At 42.6% G+C, this 19,747-nt stretch overlaps 1 protein-coding gene across 4 annotated transcripts; it reads right to left on the bottom strand.

The window, feature by feature from the left end:
• Positions 1-1,056: 1,056 nt before the first annotated feature.
• Positions 1,057-12,002, bottom strand: LOC141748187 (A-kinase anchor protein 17B-like). Of its 4 annotated transcripts, none has more exons than XR_012588939.1 (5): positions 11,962-12,002; positions 7,971-8,096; positions 6,036-6,272; positions 3,300-3,464; positions 1,057-2,719 (listed from the first exon to the last, which is right to left on the bottom strand). XR_012588939.1 is itself a non-coding variant. In XM_074599779.1 (5 exons), exons 3-5 carry the CDS (start codon positions 6,123-6,125, stop codon positions 2,583-2,585), a joined length of 1,740 nt encoding a protein of 579 aa, XP_074455880.1. In that variant the 5' UTR covers positions 6,126-6,272; positions 7,971-8,096; positions 11,962-12,002; the 3' UTR covers positions 1,057-2,582. The 4 variants fall into 4 exon arrangements, 3 of the variants coding, with proteins under 3 accessions (XP_074455880.1, XP_074455881.1, XP_074455882.1); XM_074599779.1 differs by having other exon boundaries at positions 3,300-4,812; XM_074599780.1 differs by lacking the exon at positions 11,962-12,002 and adding an exon at positions 9,949-10,116 and having other exon boundaries at positions 3,300-4,812.
• Between the last annotated feature and the right edge of the window lie 7,745 nt (positions 12,003-19,747).

The raw sequence follows: 19,747 nt of genomic DNA, 5'->3' as shown, positions 1-19,747 counted from the left end.
TAATATAATAATGGACATTGTGTATTTCTAAACAGCCCATAGGATTTTGACTTCAGCATTTAGCACAAGGCACAACCAACTGGCCACGTTATTTCAAATAACAAGCCCAGTTCAGACAGCTCCCCTGAGAAGATTTCTGTTCTCACTAGCTCTGGTAGGAGGCATTTTCATTAGTTTTGTACAGAAATTCAGATTTGATTGCAAATCTGCAGTCTCAGGGCCCCACTTCATACATGTCAGAGTAAACCATGTTTCTATAAAAAACCCCCACCTCTTGAAACAGCAGCTGAGTACAACAGCACACACCAGGCTCAAACTGAAAGGCGTAAAATAATGCTAGCAATGTTAAAACATTTCCACTGCTGAACTATATAAATGCTGCTTTTAATGCATCTTCTTCACCTATGAAATGTTCTATTTGTCTAAACATTCTGTAACTTCCATACTTGACATGTGGCATTTATTTCTATAACTATTGAAATTTTATCTACAAAGCTATGCATTTGAAGAGTTCTAAAGCAAACTGTTATACGTACCTTTAAAGATTATCCTTCACAACAATAAACAAAATGATACTGAACAGTCCTGCATATGAAAGGATGGGGCTCAAACTAAGTGTGTCGATAGGAAAAGTAAGGAATTAGTATGAACATACCTGAAAACAGGTTCTAAATAATGCCATCTGTAAACAGATAGGAAACACAAAAGTTCTGTTTCAGTATGAAGATTACAATGGTGTCTCACATTTTAAAGTGCACATGTATTTTATTTACTAACAATCTTTTAGATGGAATGAGGACTTGGAAGTAGAGTATTTGCTTTATCAGCTTCAATCAATATAGGTGAACGCAAGAAGCTATTACAGAACTGGTATTTATTTGTTATTGAATATTGTGACATGTTCATAAAACACTGGACATCTACACCGAAGGAAATCTTTAGTTCCTGATCCCCCAGATTAACAAGAAGAAATACTTCCTCATCTGTAATTGAAAAGCCTGTCTCATGGGAAATGGGTACTTAGGGACACAGGACTGTCTACAGATTGGCAGAGGGGAAAGTTTTGCCATATTTAATCTGCAAATATTGCGTAGAGAAAAAACAAACACCCTTGGTATGTTGTATCAGTGCAAGTGAAACATTTTACATGGTCAACAAATACAATAGATGACCTTCATTGTAACTCCATAAAATACTAAAAAGGAGACTTATGAGGGGCATAAAGTTCTCCAAAATAGTCAGAAAATATTTATGTCAAGAAAATAACATCTTTTTAGATAAAAGTAATAGACTAAGAGTACTTTGAGTAGCAACCATTTGTCATTCATGATCCTGAAAAGGCACTCAACATCTGAACGTATGAACAGAGAAGACTGATAAAACCTGGTTTAGAAGCCTGTAGGAATCACCAGTATTGAACACTGGGGGGGGGAGGGGGAATCTATCTACCACGAACAATTACTATTTTTTTTTATTACTATTTATTAGACCAGAAGTTACAAACATGGGTAAGATTCTATGTAATGAAGGCAACATCATGACATTAACTTAGTATATTGACATGTAATAAATAAAGCATACTAAAATGAAAGCTGAAATAATCAGTGTATCGAACTTAGAACTGGTCCTCTGTATCCTGCTAAGGGACTTTGTCCAAAAGCAATTGTTGCTATCTTGTAAATATAGGCAGCTGAACAAATATGGATATAACTCAAGCTCCTAGACTGCATTTTCACATTTTTGCCTACATGCAGCACGAATCTGACATTTGACAATTCTTCTGGAAATGTTTGTAAGGAAACTCATACTAAATAGCTATCTCACTGCATGTGCCTTCAAAAGGGCACATTTTGAAATCCTGTGGACAAATTTTCAACCTGCATCTATACGGGGACTGTCAGCAAGCTGACAAACATTGCCCTTTCACCATCTAACATTCAGAGCTTTGCTTAGACAATCATTTGGGTTCCTGGAAGCACTACATCCAGCACAAGTTCAGTGAAATCCATCCTCCAAAAGACCAGCAAGTTTTCAGAAACACCTCTACAATTGTAAATAGAAAAAAAGCATTTTTCCAGTGTGGGTTTTACAGAAGATGGGATTTTTTCCATATTTGGAAATCTATTACTTCACACAATTAAGTATAAACGTCCCCCACACCTTCCAGCCCCATCATTTTAACGATCTGATTGAGGAGGCACTTCATATGCTTGCTCTGGTATTTACACAGCTATGTTTTTTTCCAATGACTCATTATTACTAAATACTGCAACTTTGATATTTACACGGTTCCCTACATTTAATCACAATATAACACTTTGAGCTCTCAATCTGTAACCTTTCGAATTCTTAGCAACTGGTCCATGAAAGTTCGTCTGGCCCTGCGGAAAGTTTTGGTCGTTTGTTATCCAGAAGGCAAACACAGATTCTGGTTTTGTGGCTCACTACACCAGTTAGATATTCTAACCAAAGGAATTACCTAAGCAAAAAAACCCCCAGTATTTCATATACCATTTAATGGTCAAAGGGCTTTCTTCTCCCACTTCTATATAGAAACTTGAGAGCCATTATATAGTAGCTGTTCAGCATCCTCTTCTGGGCTCTGCTCCACAGAAAGTATCTGAGCAGGGGTTTGTCTGAATTATCTCAAGAGGAAACAGAGGGCATCCTCTGACATCTGCATCCATCTCTCTTCTCAACATTAATTTCCTCTCATCTCCTGTAGATAAGTATATGAAAAAGTTACTTGAAATGAGTTTGTTGGTGGGGCAGGGAGGGAAAGGGTAGGGGGAGGTAGCTGTAGGGTATATGCCAACAAACAGAAAGCATAGGAAACTGAAAGGGCTGTGAGTAACAATAGCCAGAAACACAGTAATCCTGTATGCAGATCAAATTACTACCTGTATATAAATTCACTAACTTCAGACAGTACTTCCCACACAGATGTACCACATACTGAGTTGCCTAACAATGTTTTAGTCGTCTAAAGCATGTTGTTAGCATTCATGTTGTTATTAACAGAATAACCACCTAATGCCCATGACAGATGCTTTGCTATACAACTAAGTAGACAAATACTACTCTTCAGCTGCAGATGTGTGTAGTGTTTCTGAGCTAAACTGAACAAACCTTTAACCGCAGAGAAGTCGCACTCTTTTTTTTTATGCTATGTGTATGCTTTTTAAAACTCTTTTTAAAAACACTTATCATTCATGACTGTAAGAACTGCGGCAACTAACCTCACCTGCCAGAGACCTGTCAGATTCAGTCACCTTAGTTCTGGTGTCCCTCTTTCTCACCTGTCCTCTGGAGAGTCTCCTGAAGTGGCGAGCCATCATGAGCGGCAACATCTGGTGTTGTCACGGCAGCATGAAATGTCTTGAATTTCACTTTGTCATGGAGCATTTTCTTACATTTTGTTTGTATCTTTCTGAGCGACTCCAGCTGCATGCAAGTGTCCGTCTCTGAAAAGCCACATTCATCAGATAAAAGATTAGAAGAAAGCTTTTTTTGCCTTTTCTTCATTTTGGAAGCATTTCTCTCCTCTTCCCTGGACTGTCTCTCACTTTTCTGTCCTTCATGTCTTAATTTACTACTAGACCTCTTGCACGACTTCTTATGTTCACACTGCCTTACTAAGCCCTGATGGACAGAATTAGAACAGAAACTACATTTGCTGCTTTCCTTCTCTTGACCTTCCAGAGTTACATTTTTAAGGCAAACCAGTAATCTTCTTTCCCCAGCTTTGGCAGGCAAGCACCCTTTATTACAATTGCTGTAAATTTCTTCACACCTTCTTTCTGTTCTCTTCATTAAGCCGCTATGTGCCTCTCTAAAGTACTCAGAATCACTGATCTCTTCCAACAAATCCTTTAATCTGCAAGCAGATCTACGTATCTTGTATAGTACAGTACCTTCATCGCTACCATCTTCTGGTTTGAGTTCTTTATCATGACTAACAGCAGTGCAATGCAAAGAATGATTCAGTCCAGCATGTGGTAAGTTATTGACAGTCAGTGAGTCATTCCTCCGCACTTGCAACTTTTTTGCAAACCTACCCCCATGGGTCTTGTTTTCTAACACTGTGCCTGTTGACTGAAGTTCCCCAGCAGTGATCACCAGCCTATAGTTATCATCGCGACTACAATTTCTCTTGTTGAAGTTTTGTACAGGACTCACTTCCATGAAGTGCTGACCATCTTTGTTACTCAAGCTGATGTCAAAATCACTATCACCATCGGACACTATCCTCTTCCACCAGCACTTGTTCACAGTGGGTTTTGGCTCTGAGCAGACACGTGCATAGCCTGGTGTCTGATAGTAGTTCAGTAAATAATGGATGAATTCATCAGTCTCATAAACCTTTTGCTTTTTGCAACCATCTTCATCAGACACTGTCTGCGTGGGAACTACACTCAGTGCTGGGTCGTCCCTCCCATCGAGGGATTCGATGACCCTGCAGTCTTGTGTAATTGTAATCAGTAAAGGTCCACAACCAAAGGAGTTGTACACGTCTCTGCCGGGTGGGCGGTCAGAACTCGGGGCTGTAGAGGGATCATTCCAAATCGTCCTGACTATATGGCAAGTAGATGCACGGAAGTAACTCACATCTCCTTCCTCACTATGTAAGCTGCCACCTTTTGGGGTTAATGGGCACTTAAACTCTTCCTTATGTTTCACCTCTTTGTGTGTATGATAATGGGAGTTAATTAGTTCCCAATGTATGTCTTTTAATGCTGTTTCAGAAAAGGAATCATCCTTCCTTACGCCCAATGAAGGATCCACTTTTTGACTTGCCAACTGCGCAATATCCTTCAAATAAAAAAATCAGGAAAATGATTATATACATGTATTGAGTGCTATAAACAGTGCTAAACTGCAAATTCCTAAGCAAGCAGTCCCAGTCAGAAGGTTATACAGGTGAGAGGTAAGTTCGTCTTAGTTCAGAGCTTGACCACACAATCTCACTATTCCCAAGTTAGAACTACATGTAGTTCATCATCTCAGAAAGCTGCACTCTCAATTAAAATAGAAAGTGGACCTTTCAAACAATTCATCTATCTCACTGCAACTGCATAAGAAAATATGTTTGATCACTGCATCAAAACAACTAGTATTGTGTACAACAGTAAAATTACTACACTTTTGTAGACTATTTTATTTAGAATAAATTGCTTTGTTATATACTGTTTTAAATGAGTTCATATACAACCAATCTACATCTTTCCAAGTAGTGAAAAACAGAAGTTTATTTAACGCATCACCTTCATAACTAAGAGGGCAATGTCAGATATTACGGGGCCCTAGAAGTCATGCAGAATGGCAAGGGTGGCCTCTGACTTCAGCTCTTAGGAACTGTAGTCCTTTAGAAATCTTTAACATTAAGGATTGGGGAAAACATGCACTTGTTAAAAGCTAACTGAAGACAAACCCATGTTAGCACCCCTGAGAAATGACAACCCCTGTTTTCATTTAAAACTTTTTTTAGCCCAAGGCACTAAAATAAACCTCCAAACATTGATCTGTGTGCAAAACAATCAAATTTTTATAACTCCTCTGCTGACTCTCACAACACATTAGCTGAATCAAGCTGAAATAAAACTGACAGCTTAGCGTTGGCCACAAAAGAGAGGCTACTAGAAATGCAACGGGCGTATTCTATGTCAATTTAATTCTGTCTCCTGCAGACCTGAGGCGAAAACAGGCAGAGATAGCGTCATTTGCATTCCCACCCCGAAACTCCCCATTCGCAACACTGGACCAGGTCTAACAGAGCCGATACAGCCCTTCCAGCCCTATTTCTACTCAGTAACAACAAGGCCTCGGACAAGCATCAAAGGCAAAGTTTCTGGGTGGAAATGAGCTCTCAGAGCAAGAGGAGAGCCGACTGTCACACGCCTTAGACCTCAGGCCTTCTGAGTGGTCAGGCCCAAGGCATTCTTCTGAATGGCATCAAGACATCAAATGTCTAGTGAATTATTCAGGCTCAAATAAATACCCTTCAAAACTTAAAATATGTTTAAAAATAGTCTTACTTTCACATGGTTTAACAGCACTGTAAGCAGTCTGACAGACTCCACTCTTCTCTGAGCTAGCAGGGATTTCCTTTCTTCCCATTCAGGCATATTCTCTGGCCACTGCTGCTCTTCAGCTGGTACCTTCCGCTGCTTTGGGGGATGTTTCTCATCTCCATCTATCTGCCTCTCTTCTCTCCTCTCCAGCTTAGCTTTCTTTTTTCTCTCTTGAACTTCTTTTCAACACCACGTCTTTTTCTAGGTAATTATCAATATGGGACAATTTAGATGACATTTGTTTGACATTTTGAGTCCTGGGGAATTGGATGCAACTCTTTGAAATGCTAATAAGCAGCAACCAGTCGCCAAGAATCTGCATGTGGCTAACAAGAAATCTTGTTTGTAGAATAACGTGTTTAAAAAAAAAAAAACATGGCACAGAGATGACATGCATCCAACTGACGCACACATTTAGAAAGTTCTTTGTCTCTTCCAATGCTTTGTATTCCAGGGTTTCCGATAGAGCCACATCATTGTTTGTCTTCAAATACACAAATAGAGACTGATCATTTGGATCTAATTCTTAAGTTACCAAATCTCCCCTACAGATTAGCATGAGGGTCCCATTTAAGAGATACTACAAGACTATTCCCACTATTCTAAACAATTAAAATTGAAGCTGTGTGCTGCTTTTGGCTGCAGTAAAGTTAATTTTCTTCACTGCAGCTATTCTGGGGCTATGGTTTGAGTTTGTGCTGAAAACACTGTTGATAACACAGGGATATTTTCGTTTCTGCCGAGCAGTGCTCACACACAGTCAAGGGCTTTTCTGCTCCTCACATCACCCCACTAGTGAGGGCTGGGGGTGCACAAGGAGCTGGGAAGGGACACAGCTGGGACAGCTGACCCTGACTGACCAAAGGGATATTCCATGCCATGTGGCATCATGTTCAGCAATAAAAGCTGGGGACATTCAGAGTGATGGCATTTGTCTTCCCAAGTCGCTGTTAACCATGATGGAGCCCTGCTTTCCTGGGGATGCCTGAACACCTGCCTGCCAATGGGAATTGGTGAATTCATTCCTTGTTTTGCTTTGCTTGTGAACATGGCTTTTGCTTTACCTATTAAGTAAGTGTTTTTACTTTAAAGTGTTTAAAAGTATTTTCTTAAAAAGTATTTGAATAAGAGGGTATTGACAATGGAAGCACAGCAGTGTTTTCAGACACCTAGTGTTAGAGTCGCTATGCTCTGTGTTCTAAATGTTGGGGTTTTTTAAGATATGAAAGTGTGTAACATGATTAATTACTAGTGACAGCTTAGGACACCATCCAAACACACTATCTACAGAATTAAAACTTCAATATACTATTATTACTCATATACAAAATTTAGGAACACTGCCCTGAAGATAACAACAATGAAAAAATAACACGTAAAAGAGGCTATTGGGAAAGGTGGAAAAGTGTTCATCTTCAGCTTTAGACCTTCCAGTCAACTGGGAGGGACCTAGAAATATATGTCACATTAATTTTCCTTCAGGGCAGAAAGACATTAGTTTGTGATGTCGCAGCATAGAGCAATACAAAAAGCCCACATGCAAAATCTTAAGCAATCAAGCCTCATCAATTTGAGAGCAACAGCTCTCCCATGTCACTCCAGGCCCACACAATCAGAGAATAATCCAACATGAAAGGGACCTCAGCATGTGTCTAGTCCAACCTTTCTCATTACCCACACCCCTTCATCTGATGCCTTATACACAGCATTATCACGATGCTTTCCTTTCCAACAGTAACACATAAATTAAAAACTACACAGTACTGCTTCAAGTTCTCCAACTCCTGTTTCCTCAAAGTCTGTATTTTTACATTCGCTACTCTTCCTGGATTTTACTCGGTCTGAGGTAGCGTAACAAATCTCAGGAAAATGGGACATCCTCTAAAAATACACTCTCACCTTTCAACCCCCTGTCTTTTTTTCCCCCTTTTTTCGAACGTGCTCCTGTTCTTGCAGCTTTAGTCCTTCCAGGCTTCTCTTTCTTATGGCTCTTTCACTAGAATGACTGGTTGTATCAAAGGTCACCTGTCATGGAAGAAGCAGAATCAGTCCTAGAAGCTCAGTTTGCCCTGTATTTATACAAACACAGACAATCTACTCAGCAAACGAGAGGCCCCAGGTGACTACTACACTTATGAGAATGTCTCTCTACCTTGGCATACTAGAATATCTCTTCTGAAATTCACACTGGGTTGTCAGTCAAGCTCAAACACCCCACTCCCAAACATCTCCTCCTGCTGTGACATTAGGGGCTCACAATTTGACATCATACCTTTGGCCAAATCTGTTCCTGGCATGCTTTTCTGGGGACTCAAAGTTCAGTATGTTCAGCTGAGCATTCCTAGCTGCAGGATTCATGCAGTTCTGCCAAACTAGAGTTCACTGACTCTCAGAGCAACATCTCTTGGATCAAATGCTTGCTTGCTTAAAAATGGATTAATTCTGTTGATGTGTGCTGCCTTTAATCAGTTTCAGATGCCCAGATGTGAGCACATTAAAAGAAAACAGTCAAGCAAATCACATCAAGGTCTACCTACACTGAAAAAATAAATAAGATCAAGTGTTATTTCCAGCACAGAGGTATATTTCAGGGTCACAGTTTAGAAATCACCTGCTGGGAAAAAAATACTGAAACAGGGTACACCCTAATAAGTACTTACAGAGGTGTCCTAGTTTAAGCTATTAGGCTGCTGAACTTCAGCTTAGAGATTGCCAGTGTTCTTTTATAATGCCACACTAGGCATAGCACTTAAATAGATTCATCTTCAACATACTTAAGAAAAAAGGTACAGAGAAGAGAAAGGGTACTCTTTACTAGCTAAAAGCCACCTGATTAGGGCAGCTGATGCACCTACTTCATGCTTAGGAGTAAGAAAACAAGTATCTTTCAAAGAGTCTCGCCAGCTCCTGAGATTATCTCCCACTTTCAGTGCCAACCACACTGAAAATATTTACAGTTTTTACCTTACCCACACCAATTTTTCAGGAAATCAAAACAGCAAAAAGCTGTTTTCTGGTTAAAGGACTTAAGTTCAGATACATGAACTTCAAATATCAGTATCTCTATGCCCAGTACAAACAGGACAACTGTAAGGTTTTTTCCCCTCGCATGCTTAAGTGTCCAATAAGTTTAAGAGAAGCTTCCACTGGTTAGCAAGGACTTCTCAGGTCTAACTTCAAGGAAAAAAGAGCAAAAGTTGGCAAACCACCATCTGTGCCAGTTTCTTCCACAAAATCTCAGCAGCTAGTAACACATAAAGGTTAGTATATTTTAGTGCTGTCCATATGCTATATTTTTATTTCTTTTTTTTTGCCACCTAACTGTGTTTTTGGCTATGCTAACATAAAAACCATATATAACCAAAACCCAAGCCAAATAATAAACCAAAGGGGGAAAAAAAAGATACATATATAGAGAGAACTGTAGGAGTGCCACATAAAAGCTTCCACTGAGGCAAAATGAAAAAAAGTCTCTAAGACAGTTGTCACAGGTCAAAAACTACACTGCCATTACTCGAGGAATGCCTGTTTGCCTTCAATCTATAGGGGAAGACAAGTGCAGTGCAAGAAGCTGTCTGGTAAAGAGGGTGACTGGACCTAATATTCAGAATGATGGAGAAAAGAAATACAGATGTACTGAAGGAAAAGCTAGCATAGTTTAAAAAAACAAACCAAACAACAGGAATCTCTGGAAGCAGCAGCTACAGCACAGACTGCAGCACTGCTCGTGTTAAAAGAACTGCTGCCAAATGCACTCAGAATTAACCACAACTTTGTCAGGCAAGGCTGAATATGTCACGATTAATCTCTGAATATGGCTGTGTCTATATACAGACACACCTTCAGTATCTCATACAAGCAAAGCCAAAGTACTTACTACAAAACTGAAAAAGTGAGTAGTCTCTAGAATCCTTTCTGCCCACTGTGCATTAAGACAAAGAGCTTCCTAAAGCTCTCTATAATCTTAGTATCAACTGCACTTTTTCCATCACACTAAGATTGGAGATGCAGCTGGTTAGAACATCCAGGACACTGCTGTTGAAACCTGTAGAGACATGAAAGTCAAGCCTGAAGAACAGCTGGTGTACACAAACGCTTGTTCCATTTTGCAAGTACATCCATTAAACCAACTGATATTATCCTGCCCTTGCAAATCTTTCTTCACTTACATCCTTTCACCATCATGGCTGCAACCATATTCCTACTACTGCAGTAAATCACCTAAAAGTAAGCCCGAAAGTCTCTTTATAGAGCTGAGTAAACTATAATGGTTTGCCAGCGCGGACCATTACCTCTTCCCCACCCTTCTTCATAGCCAGGAGGTTTTCAAGCACCAGAAATGTATTTCTCATCACATCACTGGGTACAAAGCACAGAATTATCCACTGGCTGATCCAATGGCTTGCTGCTCAGCAGCACAGCCTTTTGGAATCAACCCTGACGTATTAATAAGCTGTTAACTTCAGATTTTAACAGTTCCAACTGACAAATCACAAGGAATCTGACATTCAACTCCTTTACCAAATGATTATTTCCTTTTAGCCATTCTGCCACGGTTATAACATCAGGAACACACTTGCCCTTGCACTAGGGTTTACTATAACTGCAGGCTGAACTGTCCTTTCCTAGCTGCATGCCTTTTTTCTGGGATCCCGTGTTGTTATGATCCTGATAGATGCTCCACATAAAAAAAAAAAAAAAAAGTGTATAAATGTATAAAAAGGAACTAAGATACTGACCTGGGACTCTACAGATCTGTGACCATTTCCCAGCTCTGCTGAGGAATTCTCGTGAAACTCAACAACTTCCTATGTCTCAGGGGCCTAAAATAATACAGTATTTTCGAACAGATTCAAGCTGATCAGGACTACAACAGGCCATCGGATCACTTCTCTGGCCTGTGCTAACCATATTCGGCTGCACCTTCTCTTCCAGGAAGGCACCTGGCTCTGGTTCGAAAACACGATGGTACAAAAACCTGCTGCTTCCCACCAGCAGTTTGTTCCATTCCTCACTCAGTTGCCGTTCGAAATGGAAGCCGCTTCCAAATACTGATTTTTTGTTAAGGCTTCCTCTACTAGATCCACATCCTTTCAGCAGCTAGGTGGTTTTGTGGGTTTGGGGTTGTTTGGTTGGTTTTTTTTCCCCTTTTACATGCTATAATCCAGGTGCCTCTCAGTCATCTTTCTTACATAAAATACATAGCTTGAGCTCCTTGACAGCTCCCTCAGTCTGTCATGGTGAGGCACTTTCTCCAGCCCCCGAACAATTTTTCTTGCAATATTCTAACACTCTCCAATGGAAAACATATGAATCCCAAAGGCACACACAGTATGTAAGACTAGCGACTCCTTTAAGCCTCCTTGCCACCACCACTTCGAAGGAGCCCCGCGGCCAGGGCCCAGACACCGCCCGGCTGCCGCCCACCCCTCGGCCGTCGCCCGGAGGCGGTTTCGCCGGGAACCGAAGGCAGGGCCCGACCCGCTCTTCTGCCCCGACTGCGGGGCAGCCGCCACCCCCGGGCCTGCTCTGGGCTGCCAAAGTGCCTTTGCGGCCTCTCCGGGAAGCCCCCCGGGCCCAGCCACTCGCGGCGCGCACCGCCCGGGCCGCAGGAGGAGGCGAGAGGGAGACGCTCCTCCGGCCGAGCCCGCCGCCGCCCCGGCGGCCGGACGAGAGGGGAGGGGAGGGCCGGCCCGCCCGAGTCGATCCGAGCCGAGCCCGGCACCGGCCAGCCCGTCCCGGCAGGGCCCCCCGGCCGTGGCCCCTTCCCCACACAGGGTGGGCCGCAGCCACTCCCCGGCGCCGGAGCTCCCAGCGCCCTCCGGCAGCCACGGCTGCTTCGCCCGAAGGAGCTGGGCACTAAGCCCGGCCACCCGCCATCTCCCCTTACCCCTCCGGCCGCCCTTCCCGCCACCGCCCCGGGGCGGGGCGGGGCGGAGCGGAGCGGAACGGAACGGAACGGAACGGAAGGCGGCGCACGCCGGGCAGCGGCAGTGGGACCCGCCTCTGGGGCGCGGCCCAGCATCGCCTGCTCCTCCTGCCCCCCACAGCAGAGCCTAGCTGCCCGCCTCGACCCCGGGCCCGGGGGGCACCGCGACCCCGGTGACCATTTTGAGGCGGCCGAAGCCCGGGGGAAGGGCAGCCCGGGGCGGCGCGGCTGTGCGGTGTTCGGGGGTTTCACGCGTGTTTTTGAGGAATGATTGAGCATTGAGCCGGCAATGTGCGCTCGCAGCCCAGAAAGCCAGCCCCGTTCCGGGCTGCATCAAAAGCAGCGTGGCCAGCAGGGCGAGGGAGGGGATTCTGCCCCTCTGCTCCGCTCTGGTGAGACCCCACCTGCAGTACCGTGTCCAGCTCTGGGGCCCCCAACATAAGAAGGACGTGGACCTGTTGGAGCAGGTCCAAAGGAGGCCACAAAGATGCTCAGAGGGCTGGAGCACCTCTGCTATGAAGACAGGTTGAGAGAGTTTGGGGGTGTTCAGCCTGGAGAAGAGAAGGCTCCGGGGAGACCTTATAGCCCCACCCAGCATCCGAAGGGGACCTACAAGAAAGATGGAGAGGGACTCGTTATCAGGACATGTAGCAATAGGACGAGAGGTAATGGCTTCAATCTAGAAGAGGGTAGATTTAGATTGGGTATCAGGAAGAAATTTTTCACTATGAGGGCGGTGAGACACTGGCACAGGTTGCCCAGCAAAGCTGTGGCTGCCCCATGCCTGGAGGTGTTCAAGGCCAGGCTGGATGGGGCTTTGAGCAACTTGGTCCAGTGGGAGGTGTCCCTGCCCATGGCATGGGGACTGGAACTAGATGATCTTTAAGGTCCCTTCCAACCCAAACCATTCTGTGATTCTATGACTGGCAAAGCAGGGCTGGGCTGAGCCCCAGGAGGTGCCGGCAGCTGCCCGGGCTGTGCCTTCTCACCCCACTCTTCGCCCCTGAGGGCCCACACGGCCGAGGCCCATGGCCATCCTGCACGCCCGCTCTCAGCAGGTGCCCGCCTGCTGCTGGGCAGCATTGGCCTGTGGTCATCGTATATGTGTGTTGGCTTAAAGAAGCCCCCAAGAGAAAGAGTTACTTCCTTGGCAGTTGCCTCACTTGGGCGGTGCGAAGGCTGAGTTACAGGGGTGTGGTGCAATACCAGGTTTTTCTTTGTCCTGCGTCAAAGGTAGCTCATCCACTACTGAGTGATGTGCATGTAAGGTTTAATGCCAGCTTTTCTCTGTTTTGGCACTACCTTGTCCGTGTTTAACCAACAGAAACACGGTACCTGTGTTGCTTGGCACCACGTGGCAGCCAGCTCCCTGCAGCTGAGCAGCTCCCAAGGCTGTCAGTGCCTTGCCAGCACGCTGTTGAAGGTACCATCTGCACTTTCCGGCACTTGGTTGATCTTCTTTAAGGTCCCCAAGGGAATTCAATTTAGGGCAGCCATTCACTCAAATACTCCCTCAGTTTTCAGTGGTTTTTTGTCTCTTGCCATCTTCCAAATACAACTGTAAAACATGGTACATTTTATATCCTTTCTCCCCCTTCTTAAAAACAGACAACTTATTTCTTCCCTTGTTACGGTTACAGTTGTAACTGCAATGGGCGATCATCATAGGACACGCACAAGCCTAGAGCTGCAGGCAGAGGTGTGTACCGAACACTTTTCTCAGATGGTCTAATTGTTATGTATACAATTACAACCTGAGAATAATTGTTAGGGGTACATCTAGTGTGGAAGTCTATTTCTCTTCCACCTTTGTGTGCCAAAAAGCATGTCTGCGTTTTCTTACTATACAAGTTGATACGATAAAGATACTACCTTTACCTACAAACGCTTCTTGGGTCTACTTGCCTTCTCCACAGCTGTTGGTTCTTGTGTTAGGAAGGTTTTCTAGCAGTCCATTATACATTGACAGTGGTTTGTGGTTTTCTTTATCTTAAAAGATAAAATTGTCTTTTCATGGTACAAGGGGTTAAATTTCAAAGAAAGATACTGTCTCTAAGTTACATGATGTTTTTCCTTTCTACGTATATTTTTCCAAACCCAAATAGGCAAACTAGAATTTGAGATAAGTTTGCAGCTGCAGGGGCATTATATTAATCTACTCTGTAACTGCTGCTTTTCCAAAGTTGCAATAAGTTGAAAAACTTCCATGTTTTAACTCGTAAATAAATAGTTTAATATAGCCATACAAAGCTATTTCTTTCAAGATCTGAGTGTGGGGTACAGAAATAAGAGATAAGAAGATACAGACCTACTAATTTAGGAGACAATGCTGTTAATATTTTGGTTTTCCTGTTATGAGAGGGGTTATACAAAAAGTACATTTCCATTTTCTAATGTCATTGGCAATTATTTTGTAAGAACTAAATGACAAACAATGAAGTTTAGATTTTTTTTTAATTGAACTCTGTTACACTCTGTCACAAATATCTATAACTTTCTGGTCACCTTCACAGTGTTTTTGAGGCTTTTGGTTTCATTTTGTTAGGCTTGTGACTGGCATAAGAATGCTGTCTTCCTTTTTAAGCACAGTATGTTCCAACCCAACATTGGTGCATCTTAGCACCTCTGCTACCAGAGGTACTAACTCACACAAATAGGTAAAAAACTCATCCTATGCCTCCTGATTGCAGAAAAAACCCACAGTTTATTACCTGTAATTAAGCAAATTATATGTAAATACAATCTATTTTATATTCTGTATTTCAGGGAGCAAACTACTGGAAACTGTGGTCTTTTACAATTGCAGAGTATCCTGCCTACTAGGACTGCGCACGTTGCTGGAGCAGCATGGTGAGTTACTCTGTGAAGGAACAGCAAGTTGTATTTCCTCTGGCAAAGGAGACAGAGAAAACTGCTGTTTAAGGAAATCACTCTGGCAACGTTCTCATGTTGAGAAGTGCCATGTCATATTATTAAAAGTGCCACATCCAAAACTGATAAAGGGATGATTCACTTTTACACAGTGGATGAAGGAACTGATTCACTTTTACGCAGTGAATAATACAACTATGGAAATAATTGCTACAAACAATATGGGAAACTGAGCACCTTGCTTCAGAAGTGGGTTTGATGTTTCTAGAGGCAACAAGAAAATACAGAATCGTTTTGCAGATACAGTTTTGACCAGTATTAGCTATCTCGTTTTATGCGAAAGATATAATGTCTGAGACATTAGAAAGAGATCTTGAGTGCCATAATTATCCCACATCTCCCTCTTGCAGGATAGTTATACTTTTCTCTGCAACCTGTAGTTTTCTAGGCTTTATCCCATCTGTTACCTACTGAGATTGGGCAGACCCCTGATTTGCTCTACTCTCACAAAAATTTTCTTTTTAATGCTGGACAGCAAGGAAAGGTGAAACCCTGCTTGCACAGGTCATGTGATGTCTTTGAAAATCAGTTTAGGCAGAACTGGTGCAAAGGGCTGTGTAGAGCCAGATCTTTTGTTTATTCTCGGTTTATTCTTATTTAGCTAAAGTAGATTTGAAATAAATCAACTTCAATGCATAGGAGCGTTCACACAGATTGCAAGATCATAACCTACTACATTTCAAATTGGCTTGATTTAAAGCCTGGCAGCCAGTGTATGTAGACAAGCTTTCTCTGGGAGCTTCAGGAATAGGCAGCGGAGGAAGATAGTTGGAATAAGCTTTGGGCACAAAGTGTGTTTAAATACGTGCAAATAAGAATCTTGGCTATGGTTCTGCTTGTGGCTTGGGAACATCATTCCAGGAACTATGTCTGGATGTTACATACTGCTCAAGTAATTTAAAAGCTAAGATAACTTTCCATATTGAGACTATATATCTCCCTATCTTGCACAGTCTATAGGAAAAATCAAACCTCTGTCTTGTATTTATTTTTGAAATAGAACACCAAGACCTGTTCCAAAGGACAGTAGGAAAATTGCATAGTTTTGTTTCAAAAATAACAATGATACAACCTTGCTTATTGCAGATGGCTGTCATTGCAGGTTTGACTCATGAAACTAATTTGTGGACTGCTGAAATATTCTTTCCCTAGATACTGATGAGATCAGTTACTGAATAAGAAGCAGCTCACCTACCCAACCACTTTATAGCTAGAAACAACTGAATGATGAGTGGAATGCTGCCATCCACTGGCTGGCTGCGCAGAAAACTTGTTGAACTTACATTTCTTTAAGGGAAAATTAAAAAGTACCTGGTGGTGTTTTCTCTTTTTTTAAGACGTTTAACTTCCGTGTTAGGACTTTCTAACCAGCTTGTATGATGACGGGTTTAATCTACAACAAGGTTACCTCAGAAAGAAAGAAAGAAAGGAAGAAAGAAAGAAAGAAAGAAAGTTAGTTCTTAGTCCAACAGATAATTTTTGGCTGTAATGAGAATTAGTTTTCTAGAACTCCACAGGGTGCAGTGTGATGGAGGCACTTGACCCCTGAACCAAACTAGTGGTAGTTTGGTACAGGCTCAAAAGGAGGTAAAGGCCTGAGCTGTTAACAGGCCAAGAACTCCTCTGGTTTCCATCTGTTCTCTGAAAACCCACAAAGGAACACAGTGACACCGTAAGCATCGATGCATATGAGCTTGGAACACCGATCATGTGATTAACACATGAATATTCCAATACTCCTTTATCAAGGAACCAATAAAGTTGTGTGTACGAGGAATCTAATGCGTACCTTTCCCATGGAGTGTAATTTGACTACAAGCCAACCACTTTATTCCATAAATATGACAGCCTAAGTGAGTCTTCTTTGAGCTCTCCCTACTAGGCAGCTTGGCTGCATGGCAGTGATCTCCCCTTGACTGGGATGCCTCTCAAGGTTGCTCCTCAAGGCAGAGAGACCTTTCACCCATGGCAGATCTCTGGTAAGCGACCGATATCGCACATAAACTTGTAGTATGGTAACTTTGATTTGTGAGTTGGTAACTTTGATTTTGTCTTGGTAACTTTGATCTGTGCCTTGGTAATTCTGAATCATTGTTCAGATGATTGTGCTGTACAGTAATAGAGTGAACCTTGCCATCCAGCTTCATTAAGTCACACTTTTACAACATATTAAAACCACTTTTGCTGATACCCTTGACAGTGGTTCTTTAAGTGTTCTAAGTCACCCATTCACGACACCATGTGGAAGGAAAACAAATGCTATTAGCTGATCTGAGGAGCCCTGCATATGGAACTATTTTGAAGCACGGAGATACTACTACTTTAGACACTATGCTGAAGCTTCACAAGCAAGCAGACATGCAGGAAGAGAAGAATCTAATCAAATGAGTTCTTCGAGCCATGTCTCAACCAGAACTGATTGAAGAAGTTCTCACCTTTGCACTTTCAGAAGAGATACCTCCCCAGGACACGGCATCTGTTATTGGTGTTACTGATCTTGCTGGTGACATCCATTTTTTTATATTTTGTCTTTAATGACTGGCAGGTCCCTTTACACAGGGGAAAAAATATCAACAGACAAACTCACACCAGCCACCATCTTTTCCATGGATTACATTGTGCATTGGAAGGCTGAGCTCATCTGCTGATTCATTTTATCAGCCAGGACAAGTACGTAAAAACTCAACCAAAGAAATGAGTCATGGAAATGGGAAGACTGGATGGAAAAAACCTGTGCTTGGGAAGAATCTTAAGCTGAGGTCTGTCTTGTGCAGGCGAGCAAGAAAGGCAAATCCCAAGAAGAAATATCACCCTTTTATGGTTAGAAGCCTTCTGTTTCCAAGCAGTACTAACGTATAGCAAGTTTATATCCATGTATCCTTGTCTAGAATTCTTCCTTCAAACAGTTGAGTTTTTCCCCCTCCCTGGTGACTAAACATTTTCTTCCCACCAAGGAAATACAACGCCATAAGTAGTTGAGTTCCTGGCAACCAGAGAGATGTCTTTTAGCTCTTTTATTGATTTGAGAATACTCTATTGGATCTGCAGTAGAGCATTCTTGCCAAAGGTGGGCTAAGGACCATCTTCTTAGATGCTTTTGCTGGATGCACTGTAAAAAGGCACTGAATGTAGACTAATTAAAGATTCATATTGGGATTTTTGTGTGTTTTTTGGGTTGGGTTTTTTTATATATTTCAAAAAAACAGCACAGACCTCCTGTTTTGGAGCAAATCACTGCTACTGCCTTTTTACAAGCTGTTATCTCCTCACATCATGGATCCTGATCACCCCCTGTGTCTCCACTTCCTTCTCTCCCCTCCCCATGCCTTTTTCCCCTTTTTCCAGGTAGCACATCAACAAAGCCTGAACTAACTGACCTCATAAATCTTATTAATGATGTTCCCTCAGTTCCTCCCTTTCAGCGCCAACACACAGGGCTTCAGAAGCAGAACTCACTAGTTAGGAAAGTGTGTTTTTGGCTAATAGGGCAGGAAGTAAACAGTAACCAACAGATGCATTTGATCACTGGGGAAATAGGTTTAATTTTAAAGACAAAGGAAAGTGTCCTGAATGCACCTAGGTCACTGTTGTGAGGACATTTTGTAACTCAAGCTAATGTGAAAACACTGTCCATCATCATCAGACACTACTCTCTTCCACCAGCACTTGTTCACAGTGGGTTTTGGCTCTGAGCAGACACGTGCATAGCCTGGTGTCTGATAGTAGTTCAGTAAATAATGGATGAATTCATCAGTCTCATAAACCTTTTGCTTTTTGCAACCATCTTCATCAGACACTGTCTGCGTGGGAACTACACTCAGTGCTGGGTCGTCCCTCCCATCGAGGGATTCGATGACCGTGCAGTCTTGTGTAATTGTAATCAGTAAAGGTCCACAGCCAAAGCAGTCTCTGCCGGGCGGGCGGTCAGAACTCGGGGCTGTAGAGGGATCATTCCAAATTGTCCTGACTATATGGCAAGTAGATGCATGGAAGTTACTCACATCTCCTTCTTCAGTATGAAAGCTGCCACCTTTTGGGGTTAATGGGCACTTAAACTCTTCCTTATATTTCACCTCTTTGTGTGTATGATAATGGGAGTTAGTTAGTTCCCGATGTATGTCTTTTAATGCTGTTTCAGAAAAGGAATCATCAACAGCAACAGGAACTTTGAATCTAATGCTTCATCCAGTTGTAATTTTGTTAGCTCTAACAGTATTATGCTTATTTCTTATAATCATTCTATATGTAAAAGTTTGGTATGTAATGAAGCAAATAGTTCTTGTTCATCATGTGAAATCACCCAATAATGTACAAAAATAATATGTAATATTTTATGCTAAAAGCTGTTTGCTTACCATGGATCTGCTAGCGTGCTAACATGCTATGTCAAATGTTTATGGCATAGAGGCAAGAGGTGACCATACCACCACTCTATGACGTGAAGTAAGTTGACTGTAGTCACAGGGTGAAGTGTGATGGGTACACTTGACCCCAGCCGTACTTTGGTTCCGGCTGACTAAGGAGCAACATGCCCTGTGGTGAACCTGCAAGCTGGAGAGCTCCTGGCTCACGTACAAGGGAGTAAAGGTCCCTCGGAAAGATATTTCAAAAGGTGGTTTCGAAGCCCAAAAATGCAAGATACCCAAAGTACAGAACAAGATACCAGAGCCAAAATGAAGACCTCTATCTTGTCTGTACTGCTGACTGGAAGCCACCTACTTCACTCTATAAATATAATCACCATCAGGATGAGCCCAATTTGAGCTCTCCCAGAATTGCAGCTGGACTGTGTGCCAGGTGACTCTCCCCTTGAGCA

Source organism: Larus michahellis, chromosome 9 (assembly GCF_964199755.1).
Source record: "Larus michahellis chromosome 9, bLarMic1.1, whole genome shotgun sequence".
Lineage (NCBI taxonomy): Eukaryota > Metazoa > Chordata > Aves > Charadriiformes > Laridae > Larus > Larus michahellis.
The sequence above is the reverse complement of the archived record's forward strand: the minus strand, read 5'-3'. Positions and strand labels throughout refer to the sequence as shown.